This window comes from Entelurus aequoreus, linkage group LG01 (genome assembly GCF_033978785.1).
Source record: "Entelurus aequoreus isolate RoL-2023_Sb linkage group LG01, RoL_Eaeq_v1.1, whole genome shotgun sequence".
NCBI classification, from domain to species: Eukaryota; Metazoa; Chordata; class Actinopteri; order Syngnathiformes; family Syngnathidae; genus Entelurus; species Entelurus aequoreus.
In genome coordinates this window covers 16,733,141-16,756,183 of record NC_084731.1, presented here as the reverse complement: position 1 = coordinate 16,756,183, position 23,043 = coordinate 16,733,141, and the positions used below count along the sequence as shown (strand labels likewise).

The 23,043-nt window shown below is 40.8% G+C and overlaps 1 protein-coding gene across 6 annotated transcripts in view; it reads left to right on the top strand.

Annotated features, from left to right (window-relative positions):
* The window catches only part of magi1b (membrane associated guanylate kinase, WW and PDZ domain containing 1b), a 430,901-nt gene that overhangs the window by 289,587 nt on the left and 118,271 nt on the right, over nt 1-23,043 (top strand). For 5 of the 6 annotated variants that reach the window (XM_062044611.1, XM_062044591.1, XM_062044622.1 and 2 more), the window contains exons 11-12: nt 2,469-2,654; nt 2,740-3,396. In XM_062044611.1, the coding sequence (XP_061900595.1) occupies nt 2,469-2,654; nt 2,740-3,396 (843 nt within the window). The remainder of the gene's footprint in view (nt 1-2,468; nt 2,655-2,739; nt 3,397-23,043) is intronic. The other variant, XM_062044599.1, reaches the window with a different exon arrangement.

Below are 23,043 nucleotides of genomic sequence, written 5' to 3'. Positions count from 1 at the left end.
TCCAAATTGAATTCTGTCTCTGTTTAATTCTTTGCCTCTTGTCTTGTTTAATAGATGTCATCAGTGTTTGAACCTGACAGCTCCCTAAAGTGCAATTCTTCCCAACTGTTTTTAGGGTCCGCACAGGACCTTTTCAAAAGGAATCCCAAAGGGAGTCCTTTTGCAATGGGACGAAAGGACCCTATTGAAATTGTAAGGTTTTATTATTATTAGGGTCCGCATGTACCCTGTACAAAGGACTCCCACAGGGAGTCCTTTGTACAGGTACAAAGGAACCTATTGAAATTGTAAGGTTGATTATTATTCCGCAGCTTTGCGCACGACTTTGCCCCCCTTAACATGCTTCAAAACTCACCAAATTTTATACACACATAGAAAAACTGGGACAGCACACTTTAGTAAAAAAACCAAACCCCAAAAATCAAAATTGCGCTCTAGTGCCCCCTAGGAAAAAAAAAAAAAAAACTGCCTGTAACTCCCACTAAAAAGGTCGTAGAGACATGAAACAAAAACCTCTATGTAGGTCTCACTTAGACCTACAATTCATAATTTCACATCCTCGGGCAAAAACCAACAGGAAGTTGGCAATTTCCCCTTCAACACAAAAAATGACTAAAAACACTAATTTTTGCCTCTTTGAGCTGTAATTTGACACCCTTAAAATACTTCAAAACTCACCAAAATTTTTACACACATCAGGACTGGTGGAAATTGCGATCTAAATAAAAAACCGAACCCTAAAACTCAAAAATGCGCTCTAGCGCAATTTTTGAATAAAACAGAGACAAAACTGCTTCTCAGAGGAAAACACAGACAAAACTGCTTGTAACTTCCGGAACGTCTTAGAGACATGAAATAAAAACCTCTACGTAGGTCTCACTTAGACCTACATTTCATAGATTGACATCCTTCAGCAAAAATCAACAGGAAGTTTGCTATCCCTCCTTCAAAACAAAATTTTTGTTAAAACCGGTCACCAAACATCAAACATTATCTCCTCCGAGCGCGTTTGTTGTTTCGGCTTCAAACTTCTACAGAAGAGACATTGAACCCTTCTGATTAAAAGTTGGCGAAAGCGTTGTAATAAGTGCTACGGTTTTGATTTTACGAGCCTTCAAAGAAAAGAACCACTGTGCCGCAGCACCTAGGAAAAAAATACAGACACAACTTCCTCTAACTCCCAGTACGAATATTGTAGAGACATGCAACAAAAACCTCTATGTAGGTCTGACTTAGAGCTACATTTCATACACTGACATCCTTCAGCAAAAATCAACAGGAAGTTGGCAATCACCCCTTCAAAACAAAAGTTTCATAAAAACACTCATTTGTGCCTCTTTACGCTGTAATTTGACCCCCTTAAAATACTTCAAAACTCACCAAACTTTTTACACACATCAGGACTGGCGGAAATTGCGATCTAATTAGGACTAGCACCTGCCAAAATGCGGACCCGACCAACGCTGCTTGCAGCTTTAATTTATTATTATTATTCCGCCGCCACAAAAAACTCTAATTTGACCCACTTACCATGCTTCAAAACTCACCAAATTTGACACACACATCAGGACCTGCGAAAATTGCCATCTAATAAAAAACCAAACCCCAAAAATCAAAATTGCGCTCTAGCGCCCGCTAGGAAAAAACAAAAACAAACTGCCTGTAACTCCCACTAGGAAGGTCGTAGAGACATGAAACAAAGACCTTGCGATCTAAAAAAATAACCGAACCCCAAAACTCAAAATTGCGCTCTATTTTTGAATAAAACAGAGACAAAACTGCTTCTCAGAGGAAAACTCAGACAAAACTGCTTGTAACTTCCGGTAGGAACGTCTTAGAGACATGAAACAAATACTTCTATGTAGGTCTCACCTAGACCTACATTTCTTAGATTGACATCCTTTGGCAAAAATCAACAGGAAGTTTGCTATCTCTCCTTCAAAACAAAATTTTTGTTAAAACCGGTCACCAAACATCAAACATTATCTCCTCCGAGCGCGTTTGTCGTTTCGGCTTCAAACTGCTACAGGAGAGAGATTGAACCCTTCTGATTAAAAGTTGACGACGGTGTTTCATTTAGTGCCTTCAAAGACCCGCAGCACTAAAGTTGCTCCGCTGCTGTTGTTTTAAGATGGCTGCTTAAAAGCAGAAAGCACCAGCGTGAGCACAGAATGCAGAGAAGGTAGGTACACTACACAAAAGTATCTAACTCCCAGTACGAATATCGTAGAGACACGAAACAAAAACCTCTATGTAGGTCTCACTCAGGACTACTACTGGACAAAAGTATTGGGACACCTAGGACTAGCACCTGCCAAAATGCGGACCCGACCAACGCTGCTTGCAGCTTTAATTTGTTTTGTTTTTGAACACGTGTGAGGCAAAAGCTGAATAATTCAGTTTGTACTTTTAAAAGGGGCGCATTAGTGCCATCCAAATTTAATCAGCTTGTGTTTTTGTTTTTTGAGGAGGAAAGCCTTTCTTTACCCGGAACCGAGCCGAGCTGAAGGGGACTTTCATCAACACCAAGCTGAAGAAGAGTCGCCGGGGTTTCGGCTTCACCGTGGTGGGTGGCGACGAGCCAGACGAATTCCTGCAAATCAAGAGTCTGGTCCTCGACGGCCCCGCCGCCCTGGACGGCAAAATGGAGACAGGTCGGGGGCTCTTTATCGATCGCCGAGACGGAACGCTGCTTTAATTGGATTGCTGATTCTGGAAACCTTGTTTTCCCCCTCCAAGGTGACGTAATAGTCAGCGTCAACGACATCTGCGTGCTGGGCTACACCCACGCCCAAGTGGTGAAGATCTTCCAGTCCATCCCCATCGACTCCATGGTCAACCTGGAGCTCTGCCGGGGTTACCCGCTGCCTTTCGACCCCGACGACCCCAACACCAGCTTGGTCACCTCCGTGGCCATCCTGGACAACAAAGAGCCCATCATCGTCAACGGCGGGGAGCCCTCCCACATTTACGAGTTGCCCCCCGGTCACGGCGGCCACAACAACAACAACGGCGCCGTCAACGGCGGGGCGCCCCTCAACGGCCTGCCGCGCTCCCACAGCCCCTCCGGGGAGGCGGCCTCCGACACGTCCTCGCAACGCGGCTACAGCGACGTGGTCAACCTGGCCTCGTCCATCGCCACGCAGCCGGAGCTCATCACCGTGCACATGGAGAAAGGCGACAAGGGCTTCGGCTTCACCATCGCCGACAGCGTGGGGGGCGGAGGGCAGAGGGTGAAGCAGATCGTGGACTACCCGCGCTGCCGGGGCCTGCGGGAGGGCGACATCATCGTGGAGGTGAACAAGAGGAACGTGCAGAGCATGTCTCACAACCAGGTGGTGGACCTGCTCAGCAAGTGTCCCAAAGGCAGCGAGGTCACCATGCTGGTGCAGAGAGGTGAGTGGAGCACCATTTCACCATTTTTATCCCCAAAATTGTGATTCGATTTGTGATTGTATTCAAAAACCCCCAAACCAGTGAAGTTGTCACGTTGTGTAAATGGTAAATGAAAACCGAATACAATGATTGGCAAATCCTTTTCAACTTATATTCAATTGAATAGACTGCAAAGACAAGATATTTCATGTTAGAACTGGTCAACTTTGTTATTTTTTTGCAAATATTAGCTCATTTGGAATTTGATGCCTGCAACATGTTTCAAAAAAGCTGGCACAAGTGGCAAAAAAGACTGATAAAGTTGAGGAATGCTCATCAAACACTTATTTGGAACATCCCACAGGTGAAGGGGCTAATTGGGAACGGGTGGGTGCCATGATTGGGTGTAAAAAGCAGCTGCCATGAAATGCTCAGTCATTCACAAACAAGGACGGGGCGAGGGTCACCACTTTGTCAACAAATGCGTGAGCAAATTGTCCAACAGTGGGCAGGACATTATTAAATTTAAAAAAAAAATAAATAAAAAAATTGTCCAACAGTTTAAGAACAACATTTCTCAACCAGCTATTGCAAGGAATTTAGGGATTTCACCATCTACGGTCCGTAATATCATCAAAAGGTTCAGAGAATCTGGAGAAATCACTGCACGTAAGGCCGAAAACCACCATTGAAGGCCTGTGACCTTCAATCCCTAAGGCAGTACTGCGTTAAAAACCGTCATCAGTGTGTAAAGGATATCACCACATGGGCTCAGGAACACTTCAGAAAACCACTGTCACTAAATACAGTTTGTCGCTACATCTGTAAGTGCAAGTTAAAACTCTACTATGCAAAGCCAAAGCCATTTATCAACAACACCCAGAAACGCCGCCGGCTTCTCTGGGCTTGAGCTCATCTAAGATGGACTGATGCAAAGTGGAAAAGTGTTCTGTGGTCTGACGAGTCCACATTTCAAATTGTTTTTGGAAACTGTGGACGTCAAAGAGGAAAAGAACCATCCGGATTGTTATAGGCGCAAAGTGTAAAAGCCAGCATGTGTGATGGTATGGGGGTGTATTAGTGCCCAAGACATGGGTAACTTACACATCTGTGAAGGCACCATTAATGCTGAAAGGTACATACAGGTTTTGGAGCATTCAAGCAACGTTATCATGGACGCCCCTGCTTATTTCAGCAAGACAATGCCAAGCCACGTGTTACAACAGTGTGGCTTCGTAGTAAAAGAGTGCGGGTACTAGACTGGCCTGCCTGTAGTCCAGACCTGTCTCCCATTGAAAATGTGTGGCGCATTATGAAGCCTAAAATAGCACAACGGAGACCCCCGGACTGTTGAACAACTTAAGCTGTAAATCAAGCAAGAATGGGAAAGAATTCCACCTGAGAAGCTTCAAAAAATGTGTCTCCTCAATTCCCAAACGTTTACTTTTCCACTTTGCATCAGTCCATCTTTGATGAGATCGGGCCCAACGAAGCCGGCGGCGTTTCTGGGTGTTGTTGATAAATAGCTTTGGCTTTGCATAGTAGAGTTTTAACTTGCACTTACAGATGTAGCGACAAACTGTAGTTACTGACAGTGGTTTTCCGAAGTGTTCCTGAGCCCATGTGGTGATATCCTTTACACACCGATGTTGGTTTTTGATCCAGTACCGCCTGAGGGATCGAAGGTCTGTAATATCATTGCTTACGTGCAGTGATTTCTCCAGATTCTCTGAACCTTTTGATGATATTACAGACCGTAGATGGTGAAATCCCTAAATTCCTTGCAATAGCTGGTTGAGAAATGTTGTTCTTAAACAATTTGCTCAGGCATTTGTTGACAAAAGTGGTGACCCTCGCCCCGTCCTTGTTTGTGAATGACTGAGCATTTCATGGAAGCTGCTTTTTATACCCAATCATGGCACCCACCTGTTCCCAATTAGGGATGTTCCAAATAAGTGTTTGATGAGCATCCCTCAACTTTCTCAGTCTTTTTTGCCACTTGTGCCAGCTTTTTTGAAACATGATGCAGGCATCAAATTCCAAATGAGCTATTATTTGCCAAAAATGACCAGTGTGAACATGAAATATCTTGTCTTTGCAGTCTATTCAATTGAATATAAGTTGAAAAGGATTTGCAAATCATTGTATTCGGTTTTTATTTACCATTTACACAACGTGACAACTTCACTGCCTTTGGGTTTTGTAGTTTCTGAGGTGTTTCTCTAAATGTACAGTGGTAGTGTGGTTAGCACATCTGCCTCAGAGCCTGGAGGTTCTGGGTTTGAATCTTGACTCTTGACCAGGACAGTGAAAAAGATCCATGTTAGGTTCAACTTTCTCTTGTCCATAGAGACATAGTTCTACAATGTACTCAATTTTGCGCCATTTTTAAACCGGATTCCAACCATCCACTCCAACTACTCTCCTGATATGTCAAACGCAAGACATGTTTACCCTTTCCCCAAATTCCTGGTTTTCCCTTAATTTCCTGGAATTTTCTTCCCTTTGACAATGAGTTAGCATTATACAATCTACTGCATATCCACCCTTTTCTCATCCAATATAAACCATTCCAACATCCACACACCCCACTCACCTTGGACATTCAACCCAGCATGTTTCCGGGTTGCGAAAATTCCCTGATTACCCGGAATTGCCAGGAATTTCCCCCCCCCACTGAAAATTGGCAATATACAAACCTCTCCATATCCCAAATTTCTCAACCGATTCGAACCGTTCCAACATCCACACACTCCACTCACCCTGGACAATCAAACTTTTCCAAGTTAAAAAAAAAAAAATTCCAGGAATTCCTGGACAATAAATGCCCCTATTTTTTATCCGTACAAATTTCCGGTTTTCCCAAAATTCCAGGAATTCAGAAATATCCATTCTCAATTAAAACTGTTTCAACCCATTCCAAAAAGTCCAACCCATGAATTTAATCAAGGACAATTGTGCTAGTATCAATATTTTCAAAAATGCCCGGTTTTCCGGAAACTCCCAAATTTCCAGGAAATTCCCATTCAAATGCATGGACATATCCATAATTCTGAAATGCCCTATCCCGATATGTTGAACGCAAAACATGTCGAGCCTTTCCCAAAATTCCTGGTTTTCCCTGAATTTCCCGGAATGAGCATTATACAATCTACTGCATACCCCACATTTTGTCATCCGATTTAAATCATTCCAACATCCACACACTCCACTCACCCTGGACATTCAATCCAGCATGTTTCCGGGTTGCGAAAATTCCCTGATTACCCGGAATATCCCCCCACTGAAAATTGGCAATATACAAACCTCTCCATATCCCAAATTTCTCAACCGATTCGAACCGTTCCAACATCCACACACTCCACTCACCCTGGACAATCAAACTTTTCCAAGTTAAAAAAAAAATAATCCAGGAATTCCTGGACAATAAATGCTCCTATTTTTTATCCGTACAAATTTCCGGTTTTCCCAAAATTCCAGGAATTCCGAAATATCCATTCTCAATTAAAACTGTTTCAACCCATTCCAAAAAGTCCAACCCATTAATTTAATCAAGGACAATTGTGCTAGTATCAATATTTTCAAAAATGCCCGGTTTTCCCGAAACTCCCAAATTTCCAGGAAATTCCCATTCAAATACATGGACATATCCATAATTCTGCAATGCCCTATCCCGATATGTCGAACGCAAAACATGTCGAGCCTTTCCCAAAATTCCTGGTTTTCCCTGAATTTCCCGGAATGAGCATTATACAATCTACTGCATACCCCACATTTTCTCATCCGATTTAAATCATTCCAACATCCACACACTCCACTCACCCTGGACATTCAATCCAGCATGTTTCCGGGTTGCGAAAATTCCCTGATTACCCGGAATATCCCCCCACTGAAAATTGGCAATATACAAACCTCTCCATATCCCAAATTTCTCAACCGTTTCAAACCGTTCCAACATCCACACACTCCACTCACCTTTGACAATCAAACTTTTCCAAGTTAAACATTTTTTTCCAGGAATTCCTGGACAATAAATGCTCCTATTCTTTCCGTACAAATTTCCGGTTTTCCCAAAATTCCAGGAATTCCAAAATATCCATTCTCAATTCAAACTGTTTCAACCCATTCCAAAAATTCCAACTCCAACCCATTCATTTCATCTAGGACAATTGTGCTAGTATCAATATTTTCAAAAATGCCCGGTTTTCCCGAAATTCTCAAATTTCCAGGAAATTCCCATTCAAATGCATGGACATATCCATAGTTCTACAATGCCCTAAATTTTGTGCCATTTTTAAACCCGATTACGACCTATCAACCATCCACTCATACTACTCTCCCGATATGTCAAACGCAAAACATGTTGATCCTTTCCCAAAATTCCTGGTTTTCCCTGAATTTCCCGGGATGAGCATTATACAATCTACTGCATATCCCACATTTCTCAACCAACTCGAACCGTTTCAACATCCACACACTCCACTCACCTTGGACAATCAAACTTTTCCAAGTTCAAAAAAATTTCCAGGAATTCCTGGACAATAAATGCTCCTATTTTTTTCTAAACAAATTTCCGGTTTTCCCAAAATTCCAGGAATTCCGAACTATCCATTCTCAATTCAAACTGTTTCAACCCATTCCAAAAGTTCCAACTCCAACCCATTCATTTCATATAGGACAATTGTTCTAGTATCAATATTTTCAAAAATGCCCGGTTTTCCCGAAATTCCCAAATTTCCAGGAATTTCCCATTCAAATGCATGGACATATCCATAGTTCTACAATGCCCTAAATGTTGTGCTATTTTTAAACCCGATTCCGACCTTTCAACCATCCACTCATATTACTCTCCCGATATGTTGACCCATTCCCAAAATTCCTGGTTTTCCCTGAATTTCCCGGAATTAACATTATACAATCTACTGCCTATCCCACATTTCTCATCCGATTTAAACCATTCCAACATCCACACACTCCACTCACCCTGGACATTCAACCCAGCATGTTTACGGGTTGCGAAAATTCCCTGATTACCCGGAATTTCCCCCCACTGAAAATTGGCAATATACAAACCTCTCCATATCCCAAATTTCTCAACCGATTCGAACCGTTCCAACATCCACACACTCCACTCACCCTGGACATTCAAGCCAGGACTATTCCCGGTTCCGAAAATTCCCTGATTACCCGGGATTACCAGGAATTTACCCCCAATATACAAACCTCTCCATATCCCACATTTCTCAACCGATTCGAACCGTTCCAACATCCACACACTCCACTCACCCTGGACATTCAAGCCAGCATTATTCCCGGTTCCAAAAATTCCCTGATTACCCGGAATTACCAGGAATTTCCCCCCAATATACAAACCTCTCCATATCCAGCATTTCTGAACCGATTCAAACCGTTCCAACACCCACACACTCCATCCACCCTGGACATTTAAGCCAGCATTATTCCCGCTTCCGAAAATTCCCTGATTACCCGGAATTACCAGGAATTTCCCCCCAATATACAAACCTCTCCATATCCCGCATTTCTCAACCGTTTCGAGCCGTTCCAACATCCACACACTCCACTCACCCTGGACATTCAAGCCGGTTCCTCTGATTGACTGCTGGCCAGTCTAGGGTGTACTCCACTTCTCACACAAGGTAGAATAGGTAGAATAGCTCACCCGGGACCCAGAACTGATCAAGCAATAGAAAATAATGCTATGACAGAATCATTTATTTCTATGGAAATGTATTTAATAGGTGAAACATAGGCATTTAAAGTAGATGTGGGGGAAAAAACTGAACTCAAATTGTGCTGGCATCCATCTGTGCATATATTGGAACGCCATAAAAGTTAAATTACTGGCGAAGAAAAGCATCTGTAAAGAGAAGTTGGCTGCAAGCGAGAGTTCAGGTTGTGTGGGAGTTGAGTCGGGCTCGGTTCTTTCTGTCGCTCCCGTTTAATGAGAGCTTTGCTTACTTCTTTTGGACATATAGGGTATCCCCACGCAGCTTCCTCGCCACTTCATCTGCCAATTCCTCTGGCATGTCTGACCTTTTTTTCTTTTGTTTAACTCCCCGTCTTAACCAGTCAATGCCAGCGCGGTGAAAACGGTGACCCGGCACCTAATTGCGGCGATTCAGCACAGGCGTACACTTTGGTCACAGCTGTGATTGAACAAGGCGGTCTCACAGAAGCACTAAATGGAAACAAAGCAGCGGTAAATGGAGGATAAAACTGAAATGATGGAATTTTACCTCCCCATCCCCTTCAGACTGTCAGACCCCAAATCATTGTCTAATCCAAGTAATTGGACTGTTTTCTCTGTCAAACTGTTCACACTTTGCTTTCTGGATTGGTAATCCATTTAAAACAGTTTTGTGTGTGCAGTTGAGCTCTTTGTTAATGCTCAAAAGTGTCAAAAGAAGACGGTCAGATGAAGGGCAGCCAAATAGCACTTTGGACTGGCATACAGAAGTAAAACTTTTCCTTAATAACATCTCAATACACCAGTGAGCACTTATCTGAAAAGGCTCCATAGGTCCGTTATAAATACTGATGGAGGGAAGCTGCAATTACTTGGACAACTACAGAAAACATTTAGTCAGGTAATGACGGACAGATATTTTAAAACGCAATTTCCTTGTAGTCGCAGTAAAAAAGGAGCAAGCATTAATAATGTGGTGCATCACAGCCCGCTTTGCTCGCTGGTTCTTCTTGGATCGATAGTAGAACTGCTCACTGCGGGACTGTTGACTTGGCATCGGTTTGTTTCTTTTCGTAAAATACTGGACGAAGGGAAAATGGTCTCAGATTCTGCAGTTAGTCGGGGTGCAGGATATACGTTTTTTTCAAGCCGATACAGATAACTTCCTGCTTCCCATGACCGATACTCGGTACCATGAATTGATTTACTTGGACCCCGACTTAAACAAGTTGAAAAACTTATTCGGATGTTACCATTTAGTGGTCAATTGTACGGAATATGTACTGTACTGTGCAATCTACTAATACAAGTTTCAATCAATCAATCAATCAATTTACCTTTTTATCCCATACCATACCATACCAACTTTATTTATAAAGCCCTTTACAAACAACCACAGTTGAAGAACAAAGGGCTGTACACCACAAAGAAATACAGGCAAAGCACAGACTAAAAAATAACATTTAAAACAGAAGTAAAATACACGTTGAAAAGGCAAATACAAAGTATCCTAAGAACAATTTGTTGGACAAAAAGCAGTTAAAAACAGTTAAACAAGTTAAAAACAGTTTATAGTCTCATGCTGGGTTAAGGTTAACTATTATTTCTTCAACTTACACTACCGTTCAAAAGTTTGGGGTCACCCAAACAATTTTGTGGAATAGCCTTCATTTCTAAGAACAAGAATAGACTGTCGAGTTTCAGATGAAAGTTCTCTTTTTCTGGCCATTTTGAGCGTTTAATCGACCCCACAAATGTGATGCTCCAGAAACTCAATCTGCTCAAAGGAAGGTCAGTTTTGTAGCTTCTGTAACGAGCTAAACTGTTTTCAGATGTGTGAACATGATTGCACAAGGGTTTTCTAATCATCAATTAGCCTTCTGAGCCAATGAGCAAACACATTGTACCATTAGAACACTGGAGTGATAGTTGCTGGAAATGGGCCTCTATACACCTATGTAGATATTGCACCAAAAACCAGACATTTGCAGCTAGAATAGTCATTTACCACATTAGCAATGTATAGAGTGTATTTCTTTAAAGTTAAGACTAGTTTAAAGTTATCTTCATTGAAAAGTACAGTGCTTTTCCTTCAAAAATAAGGACATTTCAATGTGACCCCAAACTTTTGAACGGTAGTGTAGATTCAACTGTAGTTTTTTTTACACCCTTAGGTATATGCCTTGGCGATATGGCCTAAAAGAATCTCAATTATCTCAAAAAATTTGATTTACGATTTAAAAGTTGTTTTTTCACCTACTTTTTAAAGAAACCAATTAATACAATTGACAGAGCTCAACCCGTTTTTTTATTTGATTTGATCAAAAACTAGTTTAGTTTTGAATGAAATTGCATACACTGCATCTTACTCTTAGCAAAATTCTAATTTTTAAATGTTCATTTTAGACCAGGTATATATTTTAGTTTTTATGGAATCATTTTCAAAGACCTAAATTACCGTATTTTTCGGACTATAAGGCGCACTTAAAATCACTTTTATTTTCTCAAAAATCGACAAAACCCCGGTGCGCCTTATGTACGGAATAGTTCTGGTCGTGCTTACCGACCTCAAAGCTATTTTATTTTGTACATGGTGTAATGATAAGTGTGACCAGTAGATGGCAGTCACACATAAGACATGCGTGTAGACTGCAAGATGAGGCCAGTAAACAACACCAAATCTTTAAATGTTCCGTTGAAAATATAGAACATTACACACTGCCGTTGTGTCCTTGGGCAAGACACTCCCAGTGCCACCCACGCTGGTTTGAATGTAACTTAGATTTTGGGTTTCGCCATGTAAAAGCGCTTTGAGTCACTAGAGAAAAGAGCTATATGAATATACTTAAATTCAATTCACTGATGTGAAGATATTGCCATTTTGCTTTTCCACTTTTCTCCTTTTTTTCAGTCCACCAGAAACAAGGCACACTGGCCTCTAATTGGTGTGCTGGTGTCGGATCTGCTAATGAAATACATACTTTTTCTCTCTCTTTGTTACGCTCTCCTTCCATCATCAAATACAATAGGTCTTCTTCACACACACACACATGCACACACACACATGCACACTCATAGTGTGGATTGCAAATGTGAGCAGTCACACATCTCACTTGTGAAGACCAGAATAATTGGGTCGAGTCTTAATTGGTGGTAATCACTTCTGCACTTGTACCCTGTTTCTCTGTTTCTATTCCCCCCTGCTGTTGGAGATAGAAGCCAATTGCAGAGAGCTACGCACATTTGCATTATGGCAGGTCTTGCAATGGTGCTTCCTATCAGCTCATCTGTTGTCCAGTTTGTCCAGTTGAAGATTCGTAGGTAATAATTTTGCAAAACAAACAAAACCCAAAAGCAGTGAAGTTGTCACGTTGTGTAAATGGTAAATAAAAACAGAATACAATGATTTGCAAATCCTTTTCAACTTATATGCAAATGAATGGACTGCAAAGACAAGATATTTAACGTTCGAACTGGTAAACTTTGTTATTTTTTTGCAAATATTAGCTCATTTGGAATTTGATGCCTGCGACATGTTTCAAAAAAGCTGGCACAAGTGGCAAAACAGACTGAGAAAGTTGAGGGATGCTCATCAAACACTTAATTGGAACATCCCACAGGTGAACAGGCTAATTGGGAACAGGTGGGTGCCATGATTGGGTCTAAAAGCAGCTTCCATGAAATGCTCAGTCGTTCACAAACAAGGACGGGGCAAGGGTCACCACTTTGTCAACAAATGCGTGAGCAAATTGTCGAACAGTTTAAGAAAAACCTTTCTCAACCAGCTATTGCAAGGAATTTAGGGATTTCACCATCTACGGTCCGTAATATCATCAAAGGGTTCAGAGAATCTGGAGAAATCACTGCACGTAAGCAACGATATTACGGACCTTCGATCTCTCAGGTGGTACTGCGTCAAAAACCGACATCAGTGTGTAAAGGATATCACCACATGGGCTCAGGAACACTTCAGAAAACCACTGTCAGTAACTCATACTTGCCAACCTTGAGACCTCCGATATCGGGAGGTGTGTGTGGGGGGAGGGGGCGTGGTTAAGGGCGTGGTTAAGAGGAGAGTATATTTACAGCTAGAATTCACCAACTCAAGTATTTCATATATATATATATATATATGTATATGTATGAAATACTTGACTTTCAGTGAATTCTAGCTATATATATATATATATATATATATATATATATATATATATATATATATATATATATATATATATATATATATATATATATATATATATATATATATATATATATATTTATTTTATTATACATATAAATAAAATAAATACTTGAATTTCAGTGTTCCGGAGGCTATCCAGTAGATGGCAGCATTGTCCTGTTTAACTTCTCCGTTCATGAATGAGTATATCATTTCGGCCACTGTGTTCAATGGAGAAGTCTGTTCTACAAAATGTACAGGCAACATAATTACATACCCCTTCCCCTTCGAACTGTCCTGGATGAACTGAAATTCTTGTTTCCATTCGTTTTGGAACTTGCAACTGTATTTCTTCATCTTGCTTGTCGACGGCGTTACCATGTCTGTAACTTCCTCGTTCTTCTGCTTCGTCTCCTTGTTGTGTGCGCAGTTGTGCACTCTACTCTCTAAAAACCCTAGATGTTATGACGTCATTGGGCAGGCAAGCTGTTTATATTGTGGGAAAGCGGACGTGAGAACAGGCTGTCCCCACTCAGGTCCGCATTGAGCTGGAGGGGGCGTGGCCTTCAGCTCCGGCTGAATACCGGGAGTTTGTCGGGAGAAAATTTCTGCCGGGAGGTTATCGGGAGAGGCGCTGAATACCGGGAGTCTCCCGCTAAAAACGGGAGGGTTGGCAAGTATGCAGTAACTACAGTTGGTCGCTACATTTGTAAGTACAAGTTAAAACTCTACTATGCAAAGCGAAAGCCATTTATCAACAACACCCAGAAACACCGCCTGCTTTGCTGGGCCCCGAGCTCATCTAAGATGGACTGATGCAAAGTGGAAAAGTGTTCTGTGGTCCCACAAGTCCACATTTCTAATTGTTTTTTGGAAACTGTGGACGTTGTGTCCTCTGGAACAAAGACGAAAAGAACCATCCGGATTGTTGTAGGAGCAAAATTTAAAAAGCCAGCATCTGTGATGGTATGGGGGTGTATTAGTGCCCAAGACATGGGTAACTTACACATCTGTGAAGGCACCATTAATGCTGAAAGGTACATACAGGTTTTGGAGCAACATATGTTGCCATCATGGACGCCCCTGCTTATTTCAGCAAGACAATGCCAAGCCACGTGTTACAACTGCGTGGCTTCGTAGTAAAAATAATGCGGGTACTAGACTGGCCTTCCTGTAGTCCAGACCTGTCTCCCATTGAAAATGTGTGGTGCATTATGAAGCCTAAAATAGCACAACGGAGACCCCCGGACTGTTGAACAACTTAAGCTGTACATCAAGCAAGAATGGGGAAGAATTCCACCGGAAAAGCTTCAAAAATGTGTCTCCTCAGTTCCCAAACGTTTACTGAGTGTTTTTAAAAGGAAAGGCCATGTAACACAGTGGTGAAAATGCTGCCATTAAATTCTAAGTTAATGATTACTTGCAAAAAAAATTTAGTTTCTCAGCTCGAACATTAAATATCTTGTCTTTGCAGTCTATTCAATTGAATATAAGGATTTGCAAATCATTGTATTCTGTTTTTATTTATGAATTACACAACTTGCCAGCTTCACTGGTTTTGGGTTTTGTACTTTGCAATGTCGTGCCAAGAACCTTCTGTAAAGGATACGCTTCTCTAATGTGCTGATATTTGCCAACCTGATTGCTTTCCTACTGATCCCTCTTGGACAAAATGCTTATTTATTCCTCTTCCATGTTCCATAGGTGTAAATGTTAGCATGTCCATTAGGGACGCATTCATCTGCTGAATAGCCCTTTGTCAGCAAAACCTAGTTTGGGGTGTTCTTTGAAATATAACCTCTCCGTATCCTAGTAGCTCTTGCTATTAGTCACTAACGCCAAGCCCGGTTGTTTCGGCGTTTTCCCCTTGTGGAGTACTGGTACTCAAACCAACGTGAAGCCATTTGTGCAGGCGCCCGTGGCCATATAGCATATTTAATGGAGGGATGCAGAGGGACCCATGAAAAGGAGACAAACATAAAACAGAAGTATTCAAACAGGTCTTATTAACGTTGACTAAATGAAGAGTCAATTACTGGAAAATAAGTCAAAGACCTGCAGATTATGCCCTAGGGTCCACTCGTTCATAAAGCACCCTTTACAATATAGCACCGCAGGGTGCGTAACCTGACGCTTATGTGTGTTTACTTCCCCGTTTGCCCTTAAGTGTACTTTAAAAGAGATTGACTGCACCCTTGAAGGATGAAATGTGTATTTCCTTTGTCTTTCCCGCCCCGAGTAGACGGAAAACACCAAGTGGGTCGTTTGACGGAAAGTAGGAGTGTCTCCATACCGTTTCTTCCCTTCAGATACCTTAATCAATCAATCAATCAATCAATCAATGTTTACTTATATAGCCCTAAATCACCAGTGTCTCAAAGGGCTGCACAAGCCACGACGACATCCTGGGCTCAGATCCCACGTCAGGGCAAGGAAAAACTCAACCCAATGGGATGACAATGAGAAACCTTGGAGGGGTCCAGTCCATAGTGGATCTAACATAATATTGTGAGAGTCCAGTCCATAGTGGATCTAGCATGATATTGTGAGAGTCCAGTCCATAGTGGATCTAACATAATAGTGTGAGAGTCCAGTCCATAGTGGATCTAACATAATAGTGTGAGAGTCCAGTCCATAGTGGATCTAACATAATAGTGTGAGAGTCCAGTCCATAGTGGATCTAACATAATAGTGTGAGAGTCCAGTCCATAGTGGATCTAGCATGATATTGTGAGAGTCCAGTCCATAGTGGATCTAACATAATAGTGTGAGAGTCCAGTCCATAGTGGATCTAACATAATAGTGTGAGAGTCCAGTCCCTAGTGGATCTAACATAATAGTGTGAGAGTCCAGTCCATAGTGGATCTAACATAATATTGTGAGATTCCAGTCCATAGTGGATCTAACATAATATTGTGAGAGTTCAGTCCATAGTGGATGTAATATAATAGTGTGAGAGTCCAGTCCATAGTGGATCTAACATAATATTGTGAGAGTCCAGTCCATAGTGGATGTAATATAATAGTGTGAGAGTCCAGTCCATAGTGGATCTAGCATGATATTGTGAGAGTCCAGTCCATAGTGGATCTAACATAATATTGTGAGAGTCCAGTCCATAGTGGATCTAACATAATATTGTGAGAGTCCAGTCCATAGTGGATCTAACATAATATTGTGAGAGTCCAGTCCATAGTGGATCTAACATAATATTGTGAGAGTCCAGTCCATAGTGGATCTAGCATGATAGTGTGAGAGTCCAGTCCATAGTGGATGTAACATAATATTGTGAGAGTCCAGTCCATAGTGGATCTAACATAATATTGTGAGAGTCCAGTCCATAGTGGATCTAACATAATATTGTGAGAGTCCAGTCCATAGTGGATCTAGCATGATATTGTGAGAGTCCAGTCCATAGTGGATCCAACATAATATTGTGAGAGTCCAGTCCATAGTGGATCTAGCATAATATTGTGAGAGACCAGTCCATAGTGGATCTAACATAATAGTGAGAGTCCAGTCCATAGTGGATCTAACATAATATTGTGAGAGTCCAGTCCATAGTGGATCTAACATAATATTGTGAGAGTCCAGTCCATAGTGGATCTAACATAATAGTGAGAGTCCAGTCCATAGTGGATCTAACATAATAGTGAGAGTCAAGTCCATAGTGGATCTAACATAATAGTGTGAGAGTCCAGTCCATAGTGGATCTAACATAATATTGTGAGAGTCCAGTCCATAGTGGATCTAACATAATAGTGAGAGTCCAGGCCATAGTGGATCTAACATAATAGTGAGAGTCCAGTCCATAGTGGATCTAACATAATAGTGTGAGAGTCCAGTCCATAGTGGATCTAACATAATAGTGAGAGTCCAGTCCATAGTGGATCTAACATAATAGTGAGAGTCCAGTCCATAGTGGATCTAACATAATAGTGTGAGAGTCCAGTCCATAGTGGATCTAACACAATAGTGTGAGAGTCCAGTCCATAGTGGATCTAACATAATATTGTGAGAGTCCAGTCCGTAGTGGATCTACCATAATATTGTGAGAGTCCAGTCCATAGTGGATCTAACATAATATTGTGAGAGTCCATTCCATAGTGGATCTAACATAATAGTGAGAGTCCAGTCCATATTAGATCTAGCATAACATTGTAAGAGTCCAGTCCATAGTGGATTTAACATAATAGTGTGAGAGTCCAGTCCATATTGGATCTAACATAATAGTGAGAGTCCAGTCCATAGTGGATCTAATATAATAGTGAGAGTCCACTAAACAAACCATGATGAGTTCAAGGATCGCTGAAATTAGTAGGACAAAACGGTGCTTGCCAAATACTCCCATTAGTGAATCATGTGTAACATAAACAATGGGATTTCTAACATTTAGGAAGGTTTTTGTCATGTTTGTTCTCCTACAGAAAATATATTAAAACAAAAATATATATTTTTTTCTCCATCTTTTTCCATTTTAACACATCTCTGAAAGAGGTCCAGGGAGCCACTAGGGCGGCGCTAAAGAGCCGACGCGGCTCTTGAGCTGTGGGTTGCTGACCACTGTCCTAAACATATGTATGTGTATAGTGACAATAAAACTATGTCCTATTATATATCATGTCAATACTTTTACTGCACTGTTGCTTCGAACCTTTGTAAACAATAGTCAGCGAAAGAGTTAGCTATGTTATGGGTTCGATTTCCAAACACCGTAGGGACTGATCCAATTTAAAAGTAATTTTTAGGATAATCATTCTTTATTTTGTCAGAGGACTGTGATTCTATTGTCTTACATATTAGAAGGCTAAGCTATCTACACAACAAATCGAGCTAACAATGCTAATGTATCATTCACACATTTCTAACCTTCTGTTTTTGCTTGCCGTTCCATTGTCTCGTCCATTGCTATATATAATATTCACCGAGCCCGCCATTAAGAGTAGTTTTTCCGGAAAATCCATCTTTTTGTGAAAGTTCGTGGGTGAAGCTTGACTCTTCTTGGCACAGTTGAAGGCACATTGCAACAACTCATTAAAGTTAAAAGTAAGGCACTTTTTTTTACTTGAAATGAGGCTAAAATTCAGTGTATTGACTTGTGTTATATTGTTAAAGCAAACAAACAACATAGCATTTTCCTTCGTTGGGTTTCATTGTTAACCCGATGTTGTGGCACAGCCGAGTTTACGTCAATTAAAGTAGGCTCAGTGTTTCCCATAAACTGCCAAGATACCTGTGGCGGTGGGGGCGTGGCTATGGGCGTGGTCACCATGACATCATCGAGTAATTTGCATAATGTACTACAATGATATGATTTTCTCTAAAAAGGCTCAAAAATGTATATTTACTAATTAATAATAACAGTTTTGTTTTGAATGTCCATCCATCCATTTTACAATATAATTACAACACTTTATGTACATATTTATATACAGATTTGAACAATAAGTTATTCACTGAAATATATTTATTAATTGTGGTTCTTACAAAAAATATATCTTATCAAATATAAAAGCTAAAATCTCTGCCCCTTTAATTAGTGCATACTAAATAATTTAACTTTAACCTACTACTACAACCATATTATTTACCAGCAACATAAAGTGAAACAGAGGCAGAGGTGTCCTGCCACAGTCAGTAACAAATAAACAGAAAACAGTAGTGGTCAAATACAAATAAGGTAACAAGAGAAGTATCCTACACTTCTCTTTTGTAAAGTAAATCTGAACAGCCTATATGGGCATCTACATCAACTGTATGATTTGCCTGAGAAGCTGGACAGGACAAAAAAATAAATAAAAAAAATAAAAATAAAAATAAAAGTTTTTTTAATTTTTAATTTTATTTTTTTTATTTGTGGCGGACGTAAGTATTTCGTGTCGGGCCGCCACAAATAAATGAATGTGTGGGAAACACTGAGGCTGACTCGCGCAAGGATGTTTGGGTACATTTCTGCTGTCACACTGGGGAAAACTCTACACGTCACCAGGGGCAAAATCCAAATAGACCGTTTGGACGAAGTAGGGACAAAGACAAGATTGTTTTATAAATATCTCTACAATGCCTCCATGGTTTGATTTAAAAATTTCAGGTCAATTGGTAGGAAAAGATGGTTTTGGATAAAAATGCTCTTTTAAGACCCATTTCAAATCTAAACTGGCAGATTAGTTGAATGGCAAATTGTTCCAGTTCATTACCGTATAACCAGGGAAATACAAACCCCGTTTCCATATGAGTTGGGAAATTGTGTTAGATGTAAATATAAACGGAATACAATGATATGCAAATCATTTTCAACCCATATTCAATTGAATATGCTACAAAGACAACATATTTGATGTTCAAACTCATAAACTTAATTTTTTTTTTGCAAATAATAATTAACTCAGAATTTCATGGCTGCAACACGTGCCAAAGTAGTTGGGAAAGGGCATGTTCACCACTGTGTTACATGGCCTTTCCTTTTAACAACACTCAGTAAACGTTTGGGAACTGAGGAGACACATTTTTGAAGCTTCTCAGGTGGAATTCTTTCCTATTCTTGCTTGATGTACAGCTTAAGTTGTTCAACAGTCCGGGGGTCTCCGTTGTGCTATTTTAGGCTTCATAATGCGCCACACATTTTCAATGGGAGACAGGTCTGGACTACAGGCAGGCCAGTCTAGTACCTGCACTCTTTTACTATGAAGCCACGTTGATGTAACACGTGGCTTGGCATTGTCTTGCTGAAATAAGCAGGGGCGTCCATTGTAACGTTGCTTGGATGGCAACATATGTTGCTCCAAAACCCGTATGTACCTTACAGCATTAATGGTGCCTTCACAGATGTGTAAGTTACCCATGTCTTGGGCACTAATACACCCCCATACCATCACACATGCTGGCTTTTACACTTTGCGCCTAGAACAATCCGGATGGTTCTTTTCCTCTTTGGTCTGGAGGACACGACGTCCACAGTTTCCAAAAACAATTTGAAATGTGGACTCGTCAGACCACAGAACACTTTTCCACTTTGTATCAGTCCATCTTAGATGAGCTCAGGCCCAGCGAAGCCGACTGCGTTTCTGGGTGTTGTTGATAAACGGTTTTCGCCTTGCATAGGAGAGTTTTAACTTGCACTTACAGATGTAGCGACCAACTGTAGTTACTGACAGTGGGTTTCTGAAGTGTTCCTGAGCCCATGTGGTGATATCCTTTACACACTGATGTCGCTTGTTGATGCAGTACAGCCTGAGGGATTGAAGGTCACGGGCTTAGCTGCTTACGTGCAGTGATTTCTCCAGATTCTCTGAACCCTTTGATGATATTACGGACCGTAGATGTTGAAATCCCTAAATTCCTTGCAATAGCTGGTTGAGAAAGGTTGTTCTTAAACTGTTCGACAATTTGCTCACGCATTTGTTGACAAAGTGGTGACCCTCGACCCATCCTTGTTTGTGAATGACTGAGCATTTCATGGAATCTACTTCTATACCCAATCATGGCACCCACCTGTTCCCAATTTACCTGTGGGATGTTCCAAATAAGTGTTTGATGAGCATTCCTCAACTTTATCAGTATTTATTGCCACCTTTCCCAACCTTTTTGTCACGCGTTGCTGGCATCCAATTCTAAAGTTAATGATTATTTGCAAAAAAAAAATGTTTTTATGAGTTTGAACATCAAATATGTTGTCTTTGTAGCATATTCAACTGAATATGGGTTGAAAATGATTGGCAAGTCATTGTATTCCGTTTATATTTACATCTAACACAATTTCCCAACTCATATGGAAACGGGGTTTGTAAATGCAATGCAATATGAGGCCCACTTTGATACATATTGTGCATTATAGATGCTAAAAGCAATCTAAAATAGGTCAGTATACAATATTGTTGGCTATGTAATAATCAATATCTATTAGTTCATCTGTCCTCGTATTGTCTGGACTGCATTGCACTCTCTTCCGACTACATCTCTGTGTCCTCGCCAAATGTCTCATGTTTTTGTAGGCTTTTAGGCAGGCTTCCTGTCCCACTTTTAAAAGTCTAGTGTGGGAAATCAGTACGCAGCGATCCCCGACGGAACAGTAGCGTCTACACAGAAAATTGCATGTGTTGCATTTTTAAGACCTTCCCAAAACATGTAGTTTTGCGGATTTAAAGGTGTCCTATCAATGTTCTTTTCTACGTTTCAACACATTCTTGCAGTCTACATAACATGTAATGGTGGGGCTTTGGTCAAACATTTGCATAGATTTTATTCTGTAGCCTACATTCAAGTCTCTTTTTTGGGCTGTTAAATCAGGGGTGTCTAAACTTATTCCACCAAGGCCGCATACTTAAAGGCCTACTGAAATGAATTTTTTTTATTTAAACGGGGATAGCAGATCTATTCTATGTGTCATACTTGATCATTTCGCGATATTGCCATATTTTTGCTGAAAGGATTTAGTATAGAACAACGACGATAAAGATTGCAACTTTTGGTATCTGATAAAAAAAAAAGGCTTGCACCTACCGGAAGTAGCGTGACGTAGTCAGTTGAACATATACGCAAAGTTCCCTATTGTTTACAATGATGGCCGCATGAAGTGAGAGAGATTCAGACCGAGAAAGCGACAATTTCCCCATTAATTTGAGCGAGGATGAAAGATTTGTGGATGAGTAAAGTGCAAGTGAAGGACTAGTGGGGAGTTGAAGCTATTCAGATAGGGAAGATGCTGTGAGAGCCGGGGGTGACCTGATATTCAGCTGGGAATGACTACAACAGTAAATAAACACAAGACATATATATACTCTATTAGCCACAACACAACCAGGCTTATATTTAATATGCCACAAATTAATCCTGCATAAAAACACCTGCGTGTTTGTTATGCTAGCTCCTAGCTCCTCTGCTAGCTCCTAGCTCCATAGAACACGCCAATACAATTCAAACACCTGATCAACACACACAATCACTCAGCCCAAAAGACCGTTCACCTAACCCAAGGTTCATAAAGCTTATATATTTTTAAAAAGTTACGTACGTGACGCGCACATACGGTCAAGCTATCAAATGTTTAGCAGCCAAGGCTGCATACTCACGGTACCTGATATTCAGCTGGGAATGACTACAACTGTAAATAAACACAAGACATATATATACTCTATTAGCCACAACACAACCAGGCTTATATTTAATATGCCACAAATTAATCCTGCATAAAAACACCTGCGTGTTTGTTATGCTAGCTCCTAGCTCCTATGCTAGCTCCTAGCTCCATAGAACACGCCAATACAATTCAAACACCTGATCAACACACACAATCACTCAGCCCAAAAGACCGTTCACCTAACCCAAGGTTCATAAAGCTTATATATTTTAAAAAAGTTACGTACATACGCAAAAAAAAGTTGCGCACATACGGTCAAGCGATCAAATGTTTAGAAGCCAAAGCTGCATACTCACAGTAGCACGTCTGCGTCTTTGTCATCCAAATCAAAGTAATCCTGGTAAGAGTCTGTGTTGTCCCAGTTCTCTACAGGCGTCTGTGTATCAAAGTCAAAAGTCCTCCTGGTTAGAGTCTCTGTTATCCGAGTTCTTCCATCTTGACTGCATCTTCCGGGAATGTAAACAAAGAAGCGCCGGCTGTGTACTGTTGTTGCTGACTACGTTCGAAAAATACGTCCATTTCGCACCGACAACTTTCTTCTTTGCTTGCTCAGCTTCCTTCTCCATAATGCAATGAACATGATTGCAACAGATTCACGAACACAGATGTCCAGAATACTGTGGAATTATGAAATGAAAACAGAGC